The sequence below is a fragment of the Mycothermus thermophilus genome, assembly GCF_041956435.1.
Source record: "Mycothermus thermophilus strain CBS 625.91 unplaced genomic scaffold VTJ04scaffold_7, whole genome shotgun sequence".
NCBI classification, from domain to species: domain Eukaryota; kingdom Fungi; phylum Ascomycota; class Sordariomycetes; order Sordariales; family Chaetomiaceae; genus Mycothermus; species Mycothermus thermophilus.
Genome location: NW_027191433.1, coordinates 482299 through 500929, shown reverse-complemented (window position 1 = coordinate 500929; position 18631 = coordinate 482299). Strand labels below are relative to the sequence as shown.

Here is an 18631-nt window from a genome sequence, read left to right as displayed (position 1 = left end):
TATAGACCCCCAATTTAATCCTGCAGACGCATCGCCGGCAGTCATCCTGCCGGCACCCATGGGACGACCCGAGCCTCTGTGTGTCCAGGTTTAATACGTGTGGCGTACCCGGCCGACGAAGCTCTGGGGTTTCGCGCGGGGGAGGGTCGTGTGAGAGAGAGGCTAGAACATGGGGAATCGTGCAGGTCTTGGAATAGACAAATGGACGAGGGGCAATGTATGTGGCTCTGGGGAATTTAACGTTCTCGGTCACTAGAGGAGTCTGGACTCTTACACCCTCTTCTTCCACATGGTGCTCGGGTAGTGTCAGCGGGGGTGGCTCTCAGAATGTTTGTCCTGCTGACTGCTGAGGCATTTTCACCGGACATTTTTCTTCCCTGGAGGTTGACTACGCAAAATCTCTGTTCCACGCTGGACCAAGCTTTGACTTTATGATGGTGTGATGTTGTGACTTGTGTCAACGACAAAACTACATGGTCAAATCACTTCTTGGTCAAGAACTTCCACCCTTGGATAATTACGGAATAGCTTCAATTCTTCTAAAGTAGTCGCTGCCACAAACATCCATCCAGTCTCACATACTGAACTCATCAATTGCTCACTCCAGTCAAATTGCCATGTCTCAGTAACGGTGTTGAGGGCAACATCTCGACGCCAGCATCGTCGTAGGATGTCTGGAGCGCCGGTATGTTGTTTGGGTAGTAAGGCCTCAAAACGACATGCACGACAAAGCTGAAGAAATTCCTCGATTACTCCGTAATCATAGCGATGGAGCACAGAAGAAGTGACACAAGAGAAACGGGGCATGACGAAAAAATGAAAAACAAAAACAAAAGAGGAAAAAAGGGGGAAAGAAAAAAAGGAAAACAAAAACATACAGCACCCGGCATTCGCTGGTCGTCACCGACCCAACTACTACTCGGGCCCTCACAAGCGTAACTAGGGGAGAGCGGACGGGATCCCGTGCTTTCTTGTGGGTATGGCCGTATGTACTGGGAGCATGCGAAAAAGTGCCCTAAAAAGTGCTGCAACGCTGTGCATTGGCAAAAAAACTGAGCCCTTGACCCAAACCCAGACCCCACTTTTTTCTCTGCCAAGCCCGTCCAAGCTTAGTTCCAGGTTTCTGCCATCCCCCACCGCCCACGCACAAATCCATTGCTCCCCAAATTGTGTCTCCAATTTTCCACTCTTCGATTTTTCGAAACCATCGCCCAACGAACCTCCCCCTCCCATCGACTCGGATTTTTGTCGACAATCCACGAGTCACCGTCACGATGGGTACGTAATCGGCCTCCTCAAAGCCTCTGTGTGCGAGTGGACGAGATTTATCCGCGAGGATGTCATCTCTCTGCGAACCATGGCACTTTTTCGCTCCCGGCCGATGCATCCTGCGCTCTGTCGACACGGCGGCCATCCTGAGCCTTGAGAGATCAAGAAGCCAGGAACCCTCCGCGTGACGACGACAATGAGCCGGATCCATCGCGTGCTGGTCGACGCGCGCCAATCTGAGCATACAAGAGCCCCAAGGCTGACTCGAGTCCGTCGCTTTCCACAGGTATCGATCTGCGCAGGCACCACGAGCGGGGCACCCACCGCACCGCCCCCAAGAGCGACAATGTCTACCTGAAGCTCTTGGTGAAGCTGTACCGCTTCCTGGCCCGTAAGTTTCTTTTTCCTGCTTCTGCTTCGACCTGAAGACGAGAATTTCTGACCATTTCCTCCACCCCTCCCAGGCCGCACCGACTCCCCCTTCAACAAGGTCGTCCTGCGCCGCCTCTTCACCAGCCGCATCAACCGCCCGCCCGTCTCGCTCTCGCGCATCGCCGCCAACCTGAAGAACGGCAACGAGAACAAGACGGTCGTCGTTGTCGGCACCGTCACGGACGACAACCGCCTCCTCAAGGTCCCCAAGTTCACGGTTGCCGCCCTGCGCGTCACCGCCACTGCCCGCGCCCGCATCGAGGCCGCCGGCGGCCAGGTCTGGACCCTCGACCAGCTGGCTCTTGAGAAGCCCACTGGCGCCAACACCCTCCTGCTCCGCGGCCCCAAGAATGCCCGCGAGGCCGTCAAGCACTTCGGCTTCGGTCCCCACAAGCACAAGGTGCGTTTTGTCACGTTGGAATTCCGAGCGCTTTGTCAGTTGCTAATGCCCCTCACAGAAGCCGTATGTGCGCTCCAAGGGCCGCAAGTTCGAGCGCGCCCGTGGCCGCAGGAGGTCTCGCGGCTTCAAGGTCTAAACAAGTGGACACGGATACCCTCGGGAGTTTGGGGCGCGGCATCATGGGGTTCCTGGTTGTCGTATGGCATGGGTTTCGGGAAATGTGTTTTCTGGGCTTGCCGTCCTGTGGATGGACACACAAAAAGTCTGTTTCTTTTTCTCTTGCATGGGCATGACGAGGAATTGACTGGATGGGCACTGCACCCCCGACCCGCTACGAATGAAATGCCATTGGGCCCCGCCGCGAGTATTGATGAGATGCTACGTATCTGATCTGAGCCCGAGAGATTGTCTGAGTGCCATGTGAATTGCTCTTCTAATCCTCATCCGGGTATCGTACACATTATGGTGATAATGCACAGGTATAAGTACAGTCCGCTTGTCCGCCCAGCAGACGGCGTGGATAATTATTCGTGATGCGTGGGCTCGATATCCTGGAGCGTCACATCCCCCTTCCTCTTGAGAGCGACGAAAAAGGCTTCCCTGGACTCCTAGACACAAAAAGAACATGAGACAGGGAACTGTATCGATGTGGCAGGCAATAATAGCCAGCGATGAGGCAAACAGAAAGTGAGAGAGGAAGGAGAAAACTCACGCTTCGAGATGATCCGGGCTTCTCCCGGTACACGCGAGTAAACATCTTTTTGAGCAGGTTCTCGAGGGCCTTGTCCTCGGCGCCCTGGTAGAACTTGCAGACGAAATGGCCGCCGGGTTTGAGCGTGTCGGAGGCGAAGGAGAGGGCGGCGTGGCAGAGGTCCTGGGGTGTTAGACGGGTAGGGGAAGGCCCCCCGATGGGTGTGGTTAGTTTGTTTTGTTTGTTTGCTTGGTCTGAGTCATGTCTCTGTGATGTCTGATGGATGCGAAATGGGGCAGGGTGGATTGTGTCTCAAACATGATAATGATGATGAGGAGGAGGAGGAGGAGAAGGAGGAGGAAGAGGAGGAGATAGGATGGTTGTAATGTTGCTAGAGGGGGGAAAGGGGGGAGAGGGGGAATAAGGACACAACACACTAACTCACCATGCTTCCCGCGTGGTCCCTGAAGGCGATGCCGCTCGTGTTCATCAGCCTGATGTACGGGTTACTCAACGTGTTCACCGAGAAGCCGTGCGTCTGGGGCCAGGGTGCTGACATGTCGCTGAGGACTACCTGTTGGTGGGGGAGGTGGGATGGTTGTTGGTGTTAGTGAGAGCTCTTGAGCGAGTTTCGCTTGGAGGAAATGATTGACCAGACTGGGTAGGAGAGAAAAAAAGAAGGACGGGAAAAGGGGGAAGAAGATTGGGGGGAAGGGAAGGGATAAACAAACGTACGTCCACCAACCGCAGATTGGGCTGTTCATGATGATGGTGATGCTGCTGCTGCTGTTGCTGATCATGCTGCTCACCACCCTCCTGCTCCCCGTCCACGCCCCCCTTCCGACCTTTCTCCCCCTCCCCTTCCATCCCCTCCTCACCCTGCCTCTCCTCCTCCCCGTTCTTCTTCTCTTCCCCTTCCGCCACAACAGTCTCCACCACCGCCTCACTCTCCACCGCCGCCTTCGCCGCCCGTCTCTCCAAATCAATATAACTCGGCCGTTCCAAAATCTGCTCTACCTCCTCCCCTTCTGCAGTACTCCCCCCCTCCTCTCTCGCTTTCCTCCTCCTCTCCTCCCTCTCCTCCCTCCTCCTCCTCTCCGTCTCCACCAAAAACCGCTTCACACTCTCCTGCACGCCCTTACACAAAAAATTCCCCTGAATCGCGCTCACCCCCTTCGGCGGCTGCGCGGGGATGATGTCGATCCCGACCACGACGCCATCCGGCGCCGTCCGGTCCGCGGCCACCTGCGACCAGCTGCCTGGCGCAAAGCCTAGGTCCACGACCACTTGGCCCCGGTGACGCTTGAAGAGGTGGTATTTGGCGTCGAGCTCGAGGAGTTTGAAGGCGGCGCGGGATTTGAGACCCTGCACGCGCGCGAGGTGGGTGTAGGGGTCGGTGGTCTGGCGGAGTTTCCATCGCGAGGAGGAGGAGGAGGGACGGGAGGGGTGGAGGGGGGATGGGAAGGATGTGGGGAAGAGTGCTGGTGAAGGTGGGGATGGTGATGAAAGTGAAGGGGGTTGGGGTCGTTTTGGATGGGTTAGAGAGAGAGGGAGAGAAGGGGTTGTTGTTGAATAGAGGAGATGTCGGTTGGGGGTGTGGAGGGTTCGGGGTGTTGCTGTTCTTGTTTTAGTTGAAGAACAGGAAACAAGTGAGAGATGAAGTTGTTGAGAGCCCGTAGCAGCCAGCAGGGCGGCTGGCCGTCGAAATGACACCCTCATCTGAAAAAATCGGGGGATTTGCTCATGGATCAGAGGTAGGAGGTGAAAAACTGGAGTTCTGACTGACGGTCAACAAGAACTGGACAATGATTCGAGGTCCCACTTTGGAAGGTTCAAAGTGCCGTTTTGAAGTGCTGCATCGTTGCAAACAAAATTCTCGCCTGTCGCAAAACCGCATTAGCCCGTGGCAGTTTATGCAGATATCAGAGTTCATGCCTCCAGTATGCACATATGCGAACGACATCCACCAACTCCAGACATGTCATCTCACCAAACTCACTTCCAGGAGGCCAAGCTCGAGGAAAAGCGACTCTCATTCCCGCTCTCCAAGTACGTAAACATGAACCAAACAAAATACCCGTACAAACATAACACCCAACCCAAACGCCAGATGTAAACCCCATCCCCAGAAAACGCCGCTCAAAATGCCCTGAATGATAGTGATCCCCCATTCTCTTCCCTTCCATGAATACCCCATATGCATACATGCACAACAACCCTCCCCTATTTCTTTACACCTCATCTCCCTCCCAATGATCAAGCCAAAAAGCTCGCCGCCACACCCCTCCTCTCCCTCTTGAGGGGACTGAAACTCTTGGTGCCCGCAGCAAACGCGTTCTTGACGCCCGGTCCAAACTTGCTCTTGCCCGCCCCCATCTTCCCAGCACCAGCACCAGCACCTCCCGCAGCAGCAGCAGAAGCCGCGCCGACGGCGGTGGTCTTCATCTTAGCCGCCGCCGCCGCCGACACCGCCGACACCGCCGCAACGCCCGAGGTGGAAAGCACGCGCTCGCCCTCGTCATCGTTCCCGTCGAACAGGGTGGTGACGGGGTTGACGCCGAGGAGCTTGCGCTTCTTCTTCTTCGGCTTGTCCGCCGCGGGCGGAACTTCTGTTGTCTTGCTCTTGGGCTCTGTCTCGGCTGTCGTGTCCGCGCCGGTATCTGCGCCGCCGGAGGCTGCAGTGGTAGCGGTCGCGGAGCTGCGGTTCTCGGGTTCGTGGCTGGCGCTGTCCTCCTCCTCTTCTTCCTCGGGCTCTTCGGCGACCTGGGCGAGCGCACCGGAGGCGGCCGATGATGCTGGCTTGGATTTGGACTTGGTGGAGGAGACAAGGTTCTTTGCCGAAGCCGAGGAGTCGGTGAGGGGTCTGATCCTCGGCCTGCCGCGCTGGCGTTTTTCCACCAATTTCGGCGCGGCCGCCGCTGGCTTGGTGGATGATGATTCCTCCCCATCGTCGGCAGCCTGTTCTTGTTGTGCAGAAGTCTCGTTCGCAACAGTCGTTGCCGCAGCATCGTCTGTCGCCGCCGCCGCAGTGGGATTGACGCTGGCCGCGCGCGCGACGGCCGCGGTGGGGGTGCCCTCTTCAGCCAGTGCGTCCAGGTTGGCTGTCTTGTTGAGGAAGGGCGTGATGGAGAACTCGGACTTGCCGACCATGGACAGATCAAAGCCGCGCTTCTTAAGCGGGCGCTTGGGCCTCTCGTCGACGGTGCCGGGGGTCATGAGGATCTTTTCCTGCCCGATCAGATCGTCGGGCGAGCGCTTCTTCTTGGCGTTGGCCTTGCCGGGGCCCTTGAGCGGCACCGTCGTTGTGGTGGTGATGGTGGAGGTGAGACCTTTGCTGTTGGCCCGTTCGTTGGCCTGCTCCAATTCGGCCTTGACCCGTTTGAGCTCCTCCTTGGTATCGCGAAGCTTGTTGCGCAGCATCTCGACCTTGTCGGCCATTGCTTGTTGCCGCTCCTCGGTGTCGATCTGTGCCTGCTCGTTCTCCTTCCGTAGTTGTTCCCTGGCCTCCTTCTCGGCCTCCAGGGCCTCACGGACCGCAGCCAGCTTCTCTTTGAGACGCGCAATCTTTTGTTGGCTAGCCTCGTCTGGTCCTGACCCGGCGGCATCAGAGCTGTTCTTCCCCGCGTTCTGGAGCTGCTCCCGAAGCGCCTGGAGTTCCTTCTCCTTCTCCTGCGCCAATTCTTCGGCGCGGCGCTTCTCCTTGGCCAGCTCCTTCTCCATGTCGCGCAGCTGCTTGCGCAAATCATCCTCAACGCCGGTGTCCCGCTCCTGTTTCCGCTGGGCTGCTCGTTTTTGGTTCTCGAGCTCGACTTCCAGGGTGTTAACTTGGCGCTCCAGAGCCAGCTTCTCAGCCAGCACATCCTTTTGATGGGCCAGCTGTGACCGCAAATGCTCAATCTCGGGCTTGAGCATCGACACCTCGCGGGCAAGAGCGAGTTTCTCGGACAGGATCTTGGCCGAGTCTTCGGTCACGGCGTTAATGGCGGTGAGCTCCTCCTGGAGGGATTGGTTCAGCGTTAAGAGTCACGATGCAAGGCCTATGCCTCATTCCCGCTCACCTTGAGGTTGCTGATCTCGCGCGCCTGCGACTGCACGAGCTTCTCCTGCCTGCGGGACTTTTCGTTCGCTTCGTCGAGCTGGGCGCGGATGATGTCTACCTGCTCGACCAGCTCGCGGATGCGGACATCCCGCTGGGCGAGTTGGTCCTTGAGGCTGGAGGCATCGTCGCGGAAGACCAGGGTGCGGACTTTCAAGCGGCGCGCCTCTTCATCGCGGACGACCAGGTCGCATTCGTGGGCGGCACGGCGGTACTGCTCGTCGAGATCGTGTATCAACTCGGTCCTCTGGATCGGGAAAATGTCAGCGAGCGTCTATTCGGGTTACATGGCGGGATATCATGAGCTGCGAACCTTTTCAGAGTCCATGTTTACACATCGTGACGCGGTTTTGGGCGGCATAAGGATGTGTGCTATGGCAAGAGAGAAATGAAGTCCGTATTCTCAGTGATGTCTAGAATCAACAAGAAAAATGCCGTGACAATAATTGCAACAATATTTGCAAATGAATTGGACTAGGTTGCGATGGAAGTGCGACGTTGGAGGGTTTGTAGGAGAGCGGAGTTTGGAATGCATGGTCGCCTCACACGTTGCCATGAGAAGACGGTAAACATGGTTCCAAAACAGGGCTAGCGCCATTCCCGATCTCCACCGTGCCACGAGGCCCACAACCTGAGGCAGCAGCGGCTCTGCGGCTGTCTGGCGGACCGGTCAAATGCCAAGACCGTAGAGTGCCAAGACAGTGTGGACCCATCGCGGCATTGGGACTGCAAGGGGACAAGCTGGAAACTGCAAGCTCCAGAAAGTCGCTGACGTTGAGGACACACTTCAACTTCCAGCCCGCCAAGGCCAACCCTGGGAACTTGGATCCCGGCGACAGCGACGACGACAACGACAACACCGGCCGACTGCCACCAGTAGAGGAGCTCCTCTTTACACTCCACCGCCGTCGCCCTCTCCGTCCGGGAGCAATTGGTCTGGAGGAGCTTAAGTAGCACTCACTGCCCAGTACCCAACTAAGCTCCAATTCCTCCACCAACTAGTCCCGACGACAACCAACACCACCACCACCTCAGTCCTCTCGAGGACATAACCACCACCAAAATGCGCCTCCTCCCAACCCTCACCAGCCTCCTAGGCTGTCTCTCCCTGACCAACGCCGCCAAATCCTCCTCTTCTTCCGCCCAAAAATCCAAAAAGCTCTCCCCGCAAGAACGCTTCCAACTCTACCACGGCAAAGCGACCGCCTCCTCGAGCGCCGCGCCGATCAAGCTGGTCCAGGCCAGCTATGCCGAGCTCGTCTCGACCCCGCGCGACTACTCGGTCGTAGCCCTGCTGACGGCCATGGACGCGCGCTACGGCTGCCAGTTGTGCCGCGAGCAGCAGCCCGAATGGGAGCTGCTGGCGCGGAGCTGGACCAACGGCGACAAGAAGGGCGAGGGGAGGGTGGTGTTTGGGACGTTGGATTTTAATGACGGGAGGGAGGTGTTTATGGGGGTATGTTTTTCTCCTCCTGCTGCTCTTCATTCTCCCACTTCTGCCTCTTGTCTAAAGGAGGGGGGATGACTGCTGTTATCGAGTAATGGACGGATGGATGGATATATGCTAACCCTGTCTCCCCTCCAGTTCGGCCTCCAAACCGCCCCCGTCCTCTTCTTCTTCCCGCCAACCATCGGCCCGCACGCTGTCGAAAACCCCGAGCCAGTCCGCTATGACTTCACGGGCGGGTAAGCTCTCCCTCCGTCCCTCCCACCGCACCTCCATCCACCCCTCTATCTATCTCCCTTCCGCAGAAGCTAACTCGTCTCCACCAGCCCCCAAGCAGCAGAAACCCTCCACCACTGGCTCGCCCGCCAACTCCCTGACCGTCCTCACCCGCCCATCAAGCGGCCCATCAACTGGATGCGGTGGATCTCGACCCTCGTCATCCTCTCGGGCGGTCTGACGGGCTCGTACGTCGCCTGGCCGTGGGTTCTGCCCGTCATCCGCAACCGCACCGTCTGGGCCGCCGTCACGCTCATCGCCATCCTGCTCTTCACCAGCGGGCACATGTTCAACCACATCCGCCAAGTGCCCTACGTCGCCGGCGACGGCCGCGGCGGGGTCGTGTATTTCGCCAAGGGGTTCCAGTCGCAGTACGGCTTGGAGACGCAGATTGTTGCGGCTATTTGTAAGTTTTGTGTTTTTGCTGCCTATTATTACTGTCCGGTGGTTGTGAAAGTGAAATCCCTTCCCTCCCCCCAGTGATAAGTGGGAGTGGTCTGCATTGTGCATGACCCCGTCTATCTATATTCCCATCCATCCTATTTGCCCCATTCCTTTTCTCTTCCACCAAGACCAAGACACCTTTCCAAATGTTTTCCCCATATATATGAACCCCTTCCTTGTATATCCCTCCTTCTAAACCTCCAAAAACCCCACAACCCAAACATCCCATGAGATGGCAAACTAAAAACAAAACAACAAAACCAACTGACTACTAACCTCTTCCAGATGGCGTCCTCACCCTCGCCGGCATCACCCTCGTCATCAAGGTCCCGCGCATCGCCGACCCCAAGTCCCAAACCGTCGCCTTCCTCGCCTGGTGGGGCATCCTCTTCGTCGTGTACAGCCTCCTCATCAGCATCTTCCGCAACAAGAGCCCCGGGTACGGGTTTGCCCTGCCGCCGTTTATGTAATGAAACCACCCAAAAAAGAGAGAGAAACCAAGAAAACAAAGGGAAAAAAGGCCGGTTGGGCTTGGTTGGTCCATCCTGGCTCGAGCCGTGATTGTGGATTGGTTGGGGGATAGCTATCACCTGAGGTAGGCCGGGAAAAGGAAAAGGGAGGTTTCTTTGTGTGTGTGTGTGTGACTGTGAGTGTGTGTTCTGCAAGGGGTTCGTGTTCTAACATGATTGCTTTGTATGTACAACTTTGGGCATCATTTTTTTTTCTCCTTGATGTGGTTCCGTCTAGGGCGTATCTAGGTAGACGAGGAAAAGAGGAAAGAAGACAAAAAGAGAAACGGAGTTCATACCATACCACCGGTTGGAAGTTGTATTAATATGGAGAGGTATATGAGAGTTAAAGCAGGGTATGTAATGGCCAGCTTTGACCAAGACCGGTTGTTGTAACTTCAACCAACAACAGCAAACTTCGACAATTCAATTCAAACTCACCCACGTTAATCAGGCGCGGGCGGGCGGACGGACGGGCGGGTGTGGCGTCACTTCGATAGATTACTCTTCGGTTCTTTTCACAAAAAGCCGTTCGGTTGCGTGTCGCGGCTCATCATTGCAACAACGGCTCCTCCTCGACCTCGGGCTTCAGGCTGACCAGGAAATCCCGGCACAGCTCGAAGCTGAGCCAGCTCGAGGCCATGCTGGGCGCCACCTTGAGCAGGTTGGGAATGATGCCCTTGTACAGGCCGGCGAACCCTTCCTGGGCGATGATGACGCGCACGGCGTCGGCGAGGGATTTATACTGGTAGCCCAGGCCCGACATGGTGTTAATTTGGAACCGGCGGCGGAGGACGTCACTTTTTTGGAGGGGAAATTCTTGTTAGCCCGACATACGGTAATCAAGTCAAACAAGCATGAGGTAGAATAGATACGTACAATGGATAGGTGCACGTTTGCGCGACCGCACCCGATATGGCGCCCGCCACCAGTTTCCTGACGGCGCTCGGATTCTGCTCGCCGTCGAGGGTCAAGTATTGCCGGACGAACTCGTACGTCATGAAGTTCAAGCCGACCTGTTGCGCAACTCATCAGCATCTCGTCCAGAAAAGATCTGTCAGGACCGTGATAATACATACATAAGGCGCCACGCCCGCAACGGTCGGGACAATCCCGCGATACAAGGCCACTATCCCGCCTTCGTTCTTGTACATCATGACCATGGTCTGCCACATGCCGGGCAGCTTTTTCGGCCTCTCGCCCAGCTCGGCGAACGAGGCGGACTGGATGGACAGGCGAGTGCGGACAATGTCGAGTGGGTAGGTGAACGTGACGGACGTGATACCGGCGATGCCGCCGCAGGTGAGGCGCGACATGGGCGTGAGGCTGTCGCCCTCGTAGCGCTCAAAGAAATGCTGCGCCGGAGGTTAGCTTGTCGACCTTCTTCCCCTTAATCACCAGGCACCTCTGCCTGGCAAACAAGCCGGGAAAGACAACCCACCCTCTTATAAAAATTATAGCTCCCAAACTGCACCGCCGAATACGGCACAATGCGGATGCAATTGGTGCCGTTGCCGCGCATGAACCCTCGCCACCCTTCCTCGCGCCACATCTTGGCCAGCGCCTTGCCCACCGTCAGTTGGTAGGCATCGCGGCCCGCACTCTGGACCTGCAGCAAGATCTTGAGGCGCTCGAGCGGCGAGACGACGGTGCGCGAGACGGCGCCGGCCACGCCACCTGCGCAAAACGCGGCGACGACGGGCTCCGAGATGGCCAGACGGGCTTGGTCGATGGGCGAGAGTACCCTCTCAGCCGGTGAGGCGGAGGCGGGCGACGAGGCCTTGGGCCCGCTGCTGGATTGTGCCTGTGAGGGAAGCAAAGTTAGCCGACTGGTCAAGAGGGTCATGGTATATCAGGAAACCAGAAGGGGCGGCGCGAGATCTGCGCCAGAAGTCAAACGTCAGGGCGACTAACCGTTGTCATGTTTGAAATCCAACCAAAGAAGCAACCAAACGATCAAACCCCCCAAAGTGCTTAACGTCCAGACGTAATAGCAAGCGCAAGTGCAACGTCACACCCAGCAAGCAGGAGTAGCAGGCAAGTGTTCTATGAGGTCGTTTCGAACGTCCGTCGACCACAAGAAACGAGCGGTCCTTCGGTCAATACCGAGGAGTGTAATGGGCTTGTTGAATATGCTATTCGCGTCCCGCGAAGTCGGAGAAGTATGGTACGCTCTCGTAGGCGGAAGCTGGCAAGGTGGAGGCAAGTGCTCGAGGTTGGAGTGTGCCGGGCGCAATCTCGAGGGGCCGGTAGTCGTCGTGGGCTGGGTCGGTTGGCAAGTAGCAGCGCGGGGCAGCGATGTTCAAGCAACGAGGCAGAAACTGCGAAGCAGTATTCGAGGGGCGGGCGGCAGAAGAGCGGAGTGGGAGTCGGTGTCGAGAGACGAAGGGTGGGGGAAATTCTTAGGACTGTTGCGGTTTCGAGAACATGTCGGTCAAGGGCGATTTCAAGGCCGGGTTGTCGAGCCGCATAGAGGTACTCCGTTAAGGTCGGCGGAGAGCTGTGAATCCTGGAATCTATATAGTATATATCGCCTTGTATCCTTGCTGTCGTCGTCTTGGAGCGCAGGGAACGGTATCCGGTGCCTAACCCAGGTCTGTGTCGACGGAGGAAGATGTGCGGCGGTCAGATGCGGCGACAGGGCGAAACCTGCAAGTGGACGTTTTGGCAGCGTGCAGCTTTACAACGTAGAATCCGGGGAAGGGAAGTAGGGGGAGTGATTGGCCAAGGACGATAATAAAAGAGGGCCAAGCTGTCGATCCAACCGAGGGTTTGTTGTCCAAGCCGGCGAGTCGAAAGGGGGGTCAACGATCCAGGAAGAAGCGCCGAGAAGTCCAAAGAGAGCGGCGGATTCGAGAGTCGGGTTTGTTTTGTTCAGTGGAGAATTGCAGATTGGTGAAGAGATGCCGCAGGTCCCGCAAGGCCAGTCCAGCCCAGCACGTCTCGCGGATGACGAAAATCTCGAACCAGCCAAAAGCCGCAGCGCGCCAAGAATCAGCCCCGGGCTTGGCATCAGCGACTTGGTCCTGTCAGCGGGCCGCTCCCTTTGGCACGGGATCCGATCTTCACTTGTTGGCCCTTGGCGAACCGCGCTCCGTACCCCCTTTTTTGTTCTCCTTTTCCTGTCCCCTGTCGAGGCACCAAACAAACAGCACTACGGAGTAGGGCCTAAACAATGAAATCCCATTGTAACTCCCGTATTACGCAAGGCTGGTGAAAGATGATCCAACCGTCAAATTCATTCCATCCTGAAAGCCAGAGAAAGAGACCCCCTCCTGGCTGCGAAGAGTACTAGTATACGGACCCAATAGCCGGGTTCACTCCCCGCGTTGCAATCTTTCATCCAGGTTCCGTCCGCCCGCTTGGAACCAGAGTCACCTGAGGTAGACCAGAGCAAAAACCTTCCTCCACGTGGATGTAAGTACCGACAAGGGCCTACCAACCCAACTTAACAATCCCCTATTTTTGAGTCATCCGGCTGATCAACCACCTGGAGCCTTCTCTTGACTGAGTACCTATTCGTGTATGCGTGACATCATCATCCGTGTATCATATGAAGCACTCTGTGCTTCACTTCAAGAATCACAGGTGCACAAGACCCTCATTCCCAAGCCCTCCATCATCATGAGACACCTGGTATGTACCCCGTATCCTCGAGAGGTCCCCCGCAGACCAAGGCACATACATACCTGTGCCTTGGGAAGCCAAACCCGATCCGACCCAACCATCAAAAAATCAGCACCAAATCATGAACTTTCCCCTCACTAAACCCCCACACACATACTTCCATACTTGCCCGGTACCTCAACCGTCTCCAACAACTTGGAGATGGAGGGGTCAGCAACGACTGGACCTGAGCACGTAGGTTGTGGGGGTGGCCTGTATGGTGCCTCCAATGAATGCCCCCAATGGCCGGGTGCTACTTAGATTCTGCGTCATAAGAAGTTTTGGAGTGCTGCCGGCGGTAGCCGAGATGGTGAAGGTGTTTCATTTTCATCTGGATTTCTTTCCCATGATCTACGGTAAGTAATAAACTAGTGGAAATACCACATGGTGATGGAAATCGAATAACAGAGTGCTTGTCTCATGGTTGACGGACCTTTTATTGAATATTGAAGATGTCTCTGATGAAGTGTCCAGCGATGCCTTAACGTTGTCTGTCAGCTATCTATGTACCCGGATGGCGAGCCTGACATCAACAAACTCCTAGTTGTTCTCTGTGACATCAAATCATCGTCACTCAAGGGATCCCTCGTCTCGTAAAGTAAACAAGCCGACACATCATACTCACAAGTCAACCCTAACATCAAGTCCACCGTCACAACTCACAATCTCTCGCGACCGCTCACACGCACACACAACCACCAGCCTAATCTGCCCGTCTCACAATATCTTAGACACTCAGTTCGATCATCAGGACCTCACGTCAGGCACTTGTAATGCAGAAACTAACCGCAATCAATTCCTACAGTACTTGACATTGACAACAAGACCTGGGTTATCTAGTCTACCAACAACAACACCTTTCCTCACCCCCTCACCAACCACACCCCAACAAAACTCGAGTCAACTTAGACACACCGAAAACAAAACACAACACAGAGACAACCCCTTGTCGCGAGCTCACTCTCCGAGTCTTCTGCATCCTGATTTGCGTGGCGTCTGCCTCATCATTACCATTCTCATTATTATTTTTTTTATTCCGCCCACGCAAATAAAAACTCTTGCCGATGCAGAAACTAAAGAGATCCGGTTACGCAACGCTTGACCAGTCCCATGAAAGGGAGTTCAGTAGTCCCACCAGATGAACCAGGAACGAGAAGTAAAAAAGAAAAGGGAAATCGCAGGATGCAGTTTTGACAGTCTTACAGCCTTCAGCCCACTTAGGAGATGGGTAGACGTCACTCCGCGGATCCATGGGGAATTACGTAACGAGGGCCATCCCGGGTTGTCGCCAAACAACTTTATTCGGCAACGTCCAGGTCGTCATGAGCCGGCCTCTCGGGGCTGTCGATAGCTGCTCCCGTTGTCAGAGAGGGTCCTCGTCCTTGTAGCGCAGAGGAAGGGAAAACGTACGCTTCCTGTCGTCTCCATTGGCACCGTTCTCGCGGCGATCGCGGTCGTCACGGTCGCGATCATCCTTGGTATCGCGATCGCGGTCGCTAATACCGGATTGTCGTCAGCGGCATGTTCATCATATGAGGATCGGGTATTGCTGAACGGCCGTCACTGAGACTTACCGGTCAGGGCTGCGAGAACGGTCGCGGGTGTCACGGCGGTCACGGTCGTAGTCGCGATCACGCTCACGATCGCGGTCCCGGTCGCGGCGGTCGTCCTTACGCGGCGAGTAGTCACGGCGGCGGGGGCTGGGCGAGCGACGGCGGGGAGAACGGCGCGGGCCACGGTCGCGGTCGCTGCGGTCGAAACGCCACGAAGCCGACGGGGGAGTACGAGCCCACTGAAGGCAAATTTAGTCGTCATTCTCGATCTTGGCTTGGATATCAATGTCACATACCTCGATCTTCAGGACGTCATCACGGCCGATGCGCTTGTTGTGCATCTCGTGGTACGCGTCATCGGCATCGCGACGATCCTCGTACTCCACGAACGCAAACCTGCAGAGCGAGACGGTCAGGACAACTGTCCACGAGACAGTCCTTCGAGTCTGAAACTTACAGCCTGCTGGTCGCCGAGCGCGGGGCCGGAATGTCGCAGCGGACAAGACGGCCATAGCTGTAAATCAAGAGTCGTGTTAGCACCTCGTCGATTCTCACACAATGGGTGAGAGAGAGGGACACGTCAAATGGTCTGCCCGCCGCGCACGGTCAAGCTCTTTGAAGAGAAATACCCGCCACTTGATCATCCAAGTGACATCGCCCGCTGTAATAAAAATAGGAAAAGGAAACTAGAAAAATCGCTTCGCCGGCCGCTCGATCGAAAGGACGGGGGACGGGGAGGGCGATTGGCCGCGGCAGGGCCGGAGCCTCGAGCGAGGTACGACACGGCGCGGACGGAAGGATAGCGGGAGGCAGAGAGCGACGACGTGCGACGACGACGGATAAGGATTTTTGATGGGGGAGGGCGAGAAGGAACCGCGCCGTCGAGGAGAGGGGGAGGAAACGACGGAGGAGGAGGAGGGGAGGATGGGAGGATTGTTATCGAGGACGCGGATCGGGAGGAGGTGGTGGTGGACGGGAGGACGAATCGATTCTATCGATGTTTCGTGAGAACGTACCGCTCGAACTCGTAGGCAAGGTCGCGGGCGCGAGTGCCGTGGCTGAACCCGGTCACGTAGAGGGTCGTGCCGTTGCGAGACATGGTGATGACGTTGTCGCGATGGCGGTGTCGAGGAAAAAAGAAAAGTTCAATCAAGAAAAGAGAGTATAAAGATGTCGCGACTGGTCGTGTGTCTGCGCGATAATGAGATTATCCACGAGACAACGATGCAGGTCGTGCGAGCGATTGAAAGTCAACTAAGAAAGGCCACCAGTGGATGATGGAGTTGATGGTTGGATTGAAGAGAGAAGAGTTGGAGTCGAGTCGCGCTGTGGAATGTTCGAGGGAAAAGAGGATGTCCTTGGCTGAAGGAGAGGCGAGGAAGAGCTCCACTTTTTGGTCGCGATTGATTGGCTCACGTGGATGGTCCTGCCTGCCAAGCAGACGAGAACGGGCCTCTTGGCGGGCCGGGGCAGCTGGGAGAAGCAGAGTGCTCCACTTTTCTCTTTGTTCGGCCCTTAAGTTATCTTCACTGTGTCCGGATGAGCTCGATCTGGAGACTGATCGACAACACCACAGCGAGTTGAAGAAATGACGTGATTGGGTTCAATGTGGAGGTGGTCGCGAGAGGTGAACGAGAGGCAGCGTTAGCAGTGACTGTCAGAAGCACAAAAGGTTATCAAGTAGAACATCGAGGTGATCAGGAGGAATCTTCCTCTTCATTTATATCCCATATCCTCTGAATATTCTCTGTCTACCCTCTTCCAGGCGTGCAAGGTATCTCAACATGCGCCAATTGTGTCGAGAAGACATGTCCCAACAAGACTCCCTCGCTCCCAAACTTTCTCTTCGTGGTATCTATGTCAACTCCGGCACCGTCCCCAGATTGTTGTTTTCCACCAACACTCAGCAAAACCCATACTCCTTTCCCTTCAAACTCAAACCTCAATTCAACGCCTCCCCATTCTCCCGAATAGGCAACTCCTTTCCCTCACCCTGCTGGGCAGCTGGTTGTTGTTCCTGCTTCTGCTGCTGGTCCTTCGCCGCACCGGGGTAGCGCGTGCCCTTGTTCTTGACCTTCTTCTCCTTCTTGGGCGGGGGCGGGTAGGCCTTCTCGGCAATCTCCTGCCACTCCTTGGACGCCTGGAAGGCCGCTTGGATGGGGGCGAGCAGGGCGTTGAGCTCGCGGGTGATGGCGGGCTTGATGAGTTGGGGTGTCAACTGTAGACATTACCGTCAGTATGCCATGTGTGGTCAGAGAGAAGAGGGCCAGAGGAATTAAACATACCACATCGTTCTTGTAATCCTCCCTGATCTTCTCAATATCCGTATACACCAACGGCTCGAGCCCATCCTTATCCCTATCCACGCGGAACTTGCCCGCATCCTCACCACCCTTCAGCCTCGCCGCCGGCAGGAGCACATACTCAATAAACGCCAGCAACCCGTTCTCCTCCACCACCTGCGGCGCGGCGTGCGCCTTGCGGATCTTCTTGGCCACCACATCCGGCGGGTCCAGCAAATCGATCTTGCTATCCGGGTCGCTCGAGCTCATCTTGCCGCCGTGCAGGCCGGGGACCATGGGGTTCAGCAGGTGGGCGCGCTCCCGGTATCCCAGCTTGGGCAGCCACTCCTTGGCGGCGGTGAACAACTTGCGCTGGTCCATGCCGCCAAACTGCGCATCACAATCCAGATACTGCTCGTCCAGCACCTGCAGGATGGGGTACAGCAAGCCGGACAGGGGCGCGTTGTCCGTCTGCTTGACCACCTCGGCGCCCGCCTTCTTGGCGTCGTGCTCCGAGATGAGCGACGCCAGCTTGTACACGTCCATGACGTACTCGGGCGACTTTTGGTACGACGAGCCGAGCACGACGCGCAGTTTCTCGGTCGACACGCCGACGGCTTTCAGCATGGCCGTGATGATGTGCCGGTAGAACTCGGCGCGGTGCATCACCAGCTCGAGCGGCGCTTTGAGGTTGTCGAGGAACCCGTGGATGTCGGCCAGCAGGATGGTCACGTCGCACCCCGCGGCGAGGAACTGGGCGATCTTGATGGCCGGGACGAAGTAGCCGCAGTGCGGGCGGCCTGTTGTCGCGGTGCCTGGGGAGAGGGGAAAGAGTGTTAGAGAGCATGTCCAGCTGGACCAAGTTGGCTACCTAGAGGAAAACTTACCCCAGTAGATCTTGGGGTGTTTCCCCTCGTCGAGGATCTTCTTGATGATCTCCTCATTGAGCACCTCGGCGAGGTTCTCGGTGATGAGGGCGAGTCTCTGCTGCGAATCGGCGGCCGCCATTGTGTCTCCAGGTTCTGGCTGGTGGTGGTGCCGGTTGTGTCACTGCGGGTAGGAGAGATTGGGAAAGCTGTGGAGGTAAAAACCAAGATGACCGTCCGGTTCGCAAGTTTAAAAGTTGGGGGCCCCGGGTATTTTAAAAGGACATAGGAGTCACAAGCGGCCCGAACTAGGAGTTGAAGGTCCGTTGACTCAAAAAGTCATGGTGGGGCAATGCGCTTCAGTTCCCGTCCCGCCGGCCCAACGAGGGGTGGCGGGGTCGCAGAACGACCCCTCGAATTGCCACTGGCCACCGCCCACCACCTCCGGAACAAGGGACTTTCTGCTGTGCACCTTGAGGGTCGAGTCCAGGTACCTTAAGAGGCATGCAGAGCAGACCAGGGATGAACCCTCGAATCAGGCATCGGACAACCCGAGATGCCATCCATGCATTTCAATGACTTGTGATGATCATAGATTCCAGGAATCACAGCTTGGATGCCATCTTATGAACCTCAATGTAATTCTCGTCGTCATTGTTTAAGAAGGCCATCTTGCCAAGCAAACTTCTCCCGGGAGCAA

At 56.4% G+C, this 18631-nt stretch overlaps 9 protein-coding genes across 9 annotated transcripts; 4 read left to right on the top strand and 5 right to left on the bottom strand.

Annotated features, from left to right (window-relative positions):
- Positions 1 to 1274: 1274 nt before the first annotated feature.
- On the top strand, positions 1275 to 2237 carry VTJ04DRAFT_9727 (60S ribosomal protein eL18; the record flags this gene model as incomplete). The annotated part of the gene is made up of 4 exons (XM_069368306.1): positions 1275 to 1278; positions 1556 to 1660; positions 1734 to 2101; positions 2160 to 2237. 4 exons carry the CDS (start codon positions 1275 to 1277, stop codon positions 2235 to 2237), a joined length of 555 nt encoding a protein of 184 aa, XP_069214463.1.
- A 388-nt stretch (positions 2238 to 2625) lies between these two features.
- VTJ04DRAFT_9726 (uncharacterized protein) lies at positions 2626 to 7249 on the bottom strand (the record flags this gene model as incomplete). The annotated part of the gene is made up of 7 exons (XM_069368305.1): positions 2626 to 2709; positions 2814 to 2975; positions 3238 to 3366; positions 3528 to 4273; positions 5075 to 6788; positions 6851 to 7135; positions 7202 to 7249. The coding sequence occupies 7 exons, from the start codon at positions 7247 to 7249 to the stop codon at positions 2626 to 2628; spliced, it is 3168 nt and encodes a 1055-aa protein (XP_069214462.1).
- Positions 7250 to 7352: 103 nt separating this feature from the next.
- Positions 7353 to 7842, top strand: VTJ04DRAFT_9725 (uncharacterized protein; the record flags this gene model as incomplete). Its single annotated transcript, XM_069368304.1, has 2 exons — positions 7353 to 7393; positions 7650 to 7842. The coding sequence occupies 2 exons, from the start codon at positions 7353 to 7355 to the stop codon at positions 7840 to 7842; spliced, it is 234 nt and encodes a 77-aa protein (XP_069214461.1).
- A 109-nt stretch (positions 7843 to 7951) lies between these two features.
- Positions 7952 to 9525, top strand: VTJ04DRAFT_9724 (uncharacterized protein; the record flags this gene model as incomplete). The annotated part of the gene is made up of 4 exons (XM_069368303.1): positions 7952 to 8344; positions 8474 to 8574; positions 8662 to 9017; positions 9341 to 9525. 4 exons carry the CDS (start codon positions 7952 to 7954, stop codon positions 9523 to 9525), a joined length of 1035 nt encoding a protein of 344 aa, XP_069214460.1.
- Positions 9526 to 10117: 592 nt separating this feature from the next.
- Positions 10118 to 11487, bottom strand: VTJ04DRAFT_9723 (uncharacterized protein; the record flags this gene model as incomplete). Its single annotated transcript, XM_069368302.1, has 5 exons — positions 10118 to 10364; positions 10444 to 10580; positions 10644 to 10919; positions 11006 to 11368; positions 11479 to 11487. The coding sequence occupies 5 exons, from the start codon at positions 11485 to 11487 to the stop codon at positions 10118 to 10120; spliced, it is 1032 nt and encodes a 343-aa protein (XP_069214459.1).
- Positions 11488 to 11699: 212 nt separating this feature from the next.
- On the bottom strand, positions 11700 to 12577 carry VTJ04DRAFT_9722 (uncharacterized protein; the record flags this gene model as incomplete). The annotated part of the gene is made up of 2 exons (XM_069368301.1): positions 11700 to 11965; positions 12532 to 12577. The coding sequence occupies 2 exons, from the start codon at positions 12575 to 12577 to the stop codon at positions 11700 to 11702; spliced, it is 312 nt and encodes a 103-aa protein (XP_069214458.1).
- A 999-nt stretch (positions 12578 to 13576) lies between these two features.
- Positions 13577 to 14332, top strand: VTJ04DRAFT_9721 (uncharacterized protein; the record flags this gene model as incomplete). Its single annotated transcript, XM_069368300.1, has 2 exons — positions 13577 to 13586; positions 14010 to 14332. 2 exons carry the CDS (start codon positions 13577 to 13579, stop codon positions 14330 to 14332), a joined length of 333 nt encoding a protein of 110 aa, XP_069214457.1.
- A 196-nt stretch (positions 14333 to 14528) lies between these two features.
- Positions 14529 to 15882, bottom strand: VTJ04DRAFT_9720 (uncharacterized protein; the record flags this gene model as incomplete). The annotated part of the gene is made up of 6 exons (XM_069368299.1): positions 14529 to 14581; positions 14641 to 14726; positions 14805 to 15022; positions 15080 to 15179; positions 15241 to 15297; positions 15800 to 15882. 6 exons carry the CDS (start codon positions 15880 to 15882, stop codon positions 14529 to 14531), a joined length of 597 nt encoding a protein of 198 aa, XP_069214456.1.
- Positions 15883 to 16725: 843 nt separating this feature from the next.
- VTJ04DRAFT_9719 (uncharacterized protein) lies at positions 16726 to 18073 on the bottom strand (the record flags this gene model as incomplete). The annotated part of the gene is made up of 3 exons (XM_069368297.1): positions 16726 to 17001; positions 17069 to 17880; positions 17953 to 18073. The coding sequence occupies 3 exons, from the start codon at positions 18071 to 18073 to the stop codon at positions 16726 to 16728; spliced, it is 1209 nt and encodes a 402-aa protein (XP_069214455.1).
- Between the last annotated feature and the right edge of the window lie 558 nt (positions 18074 to 18631).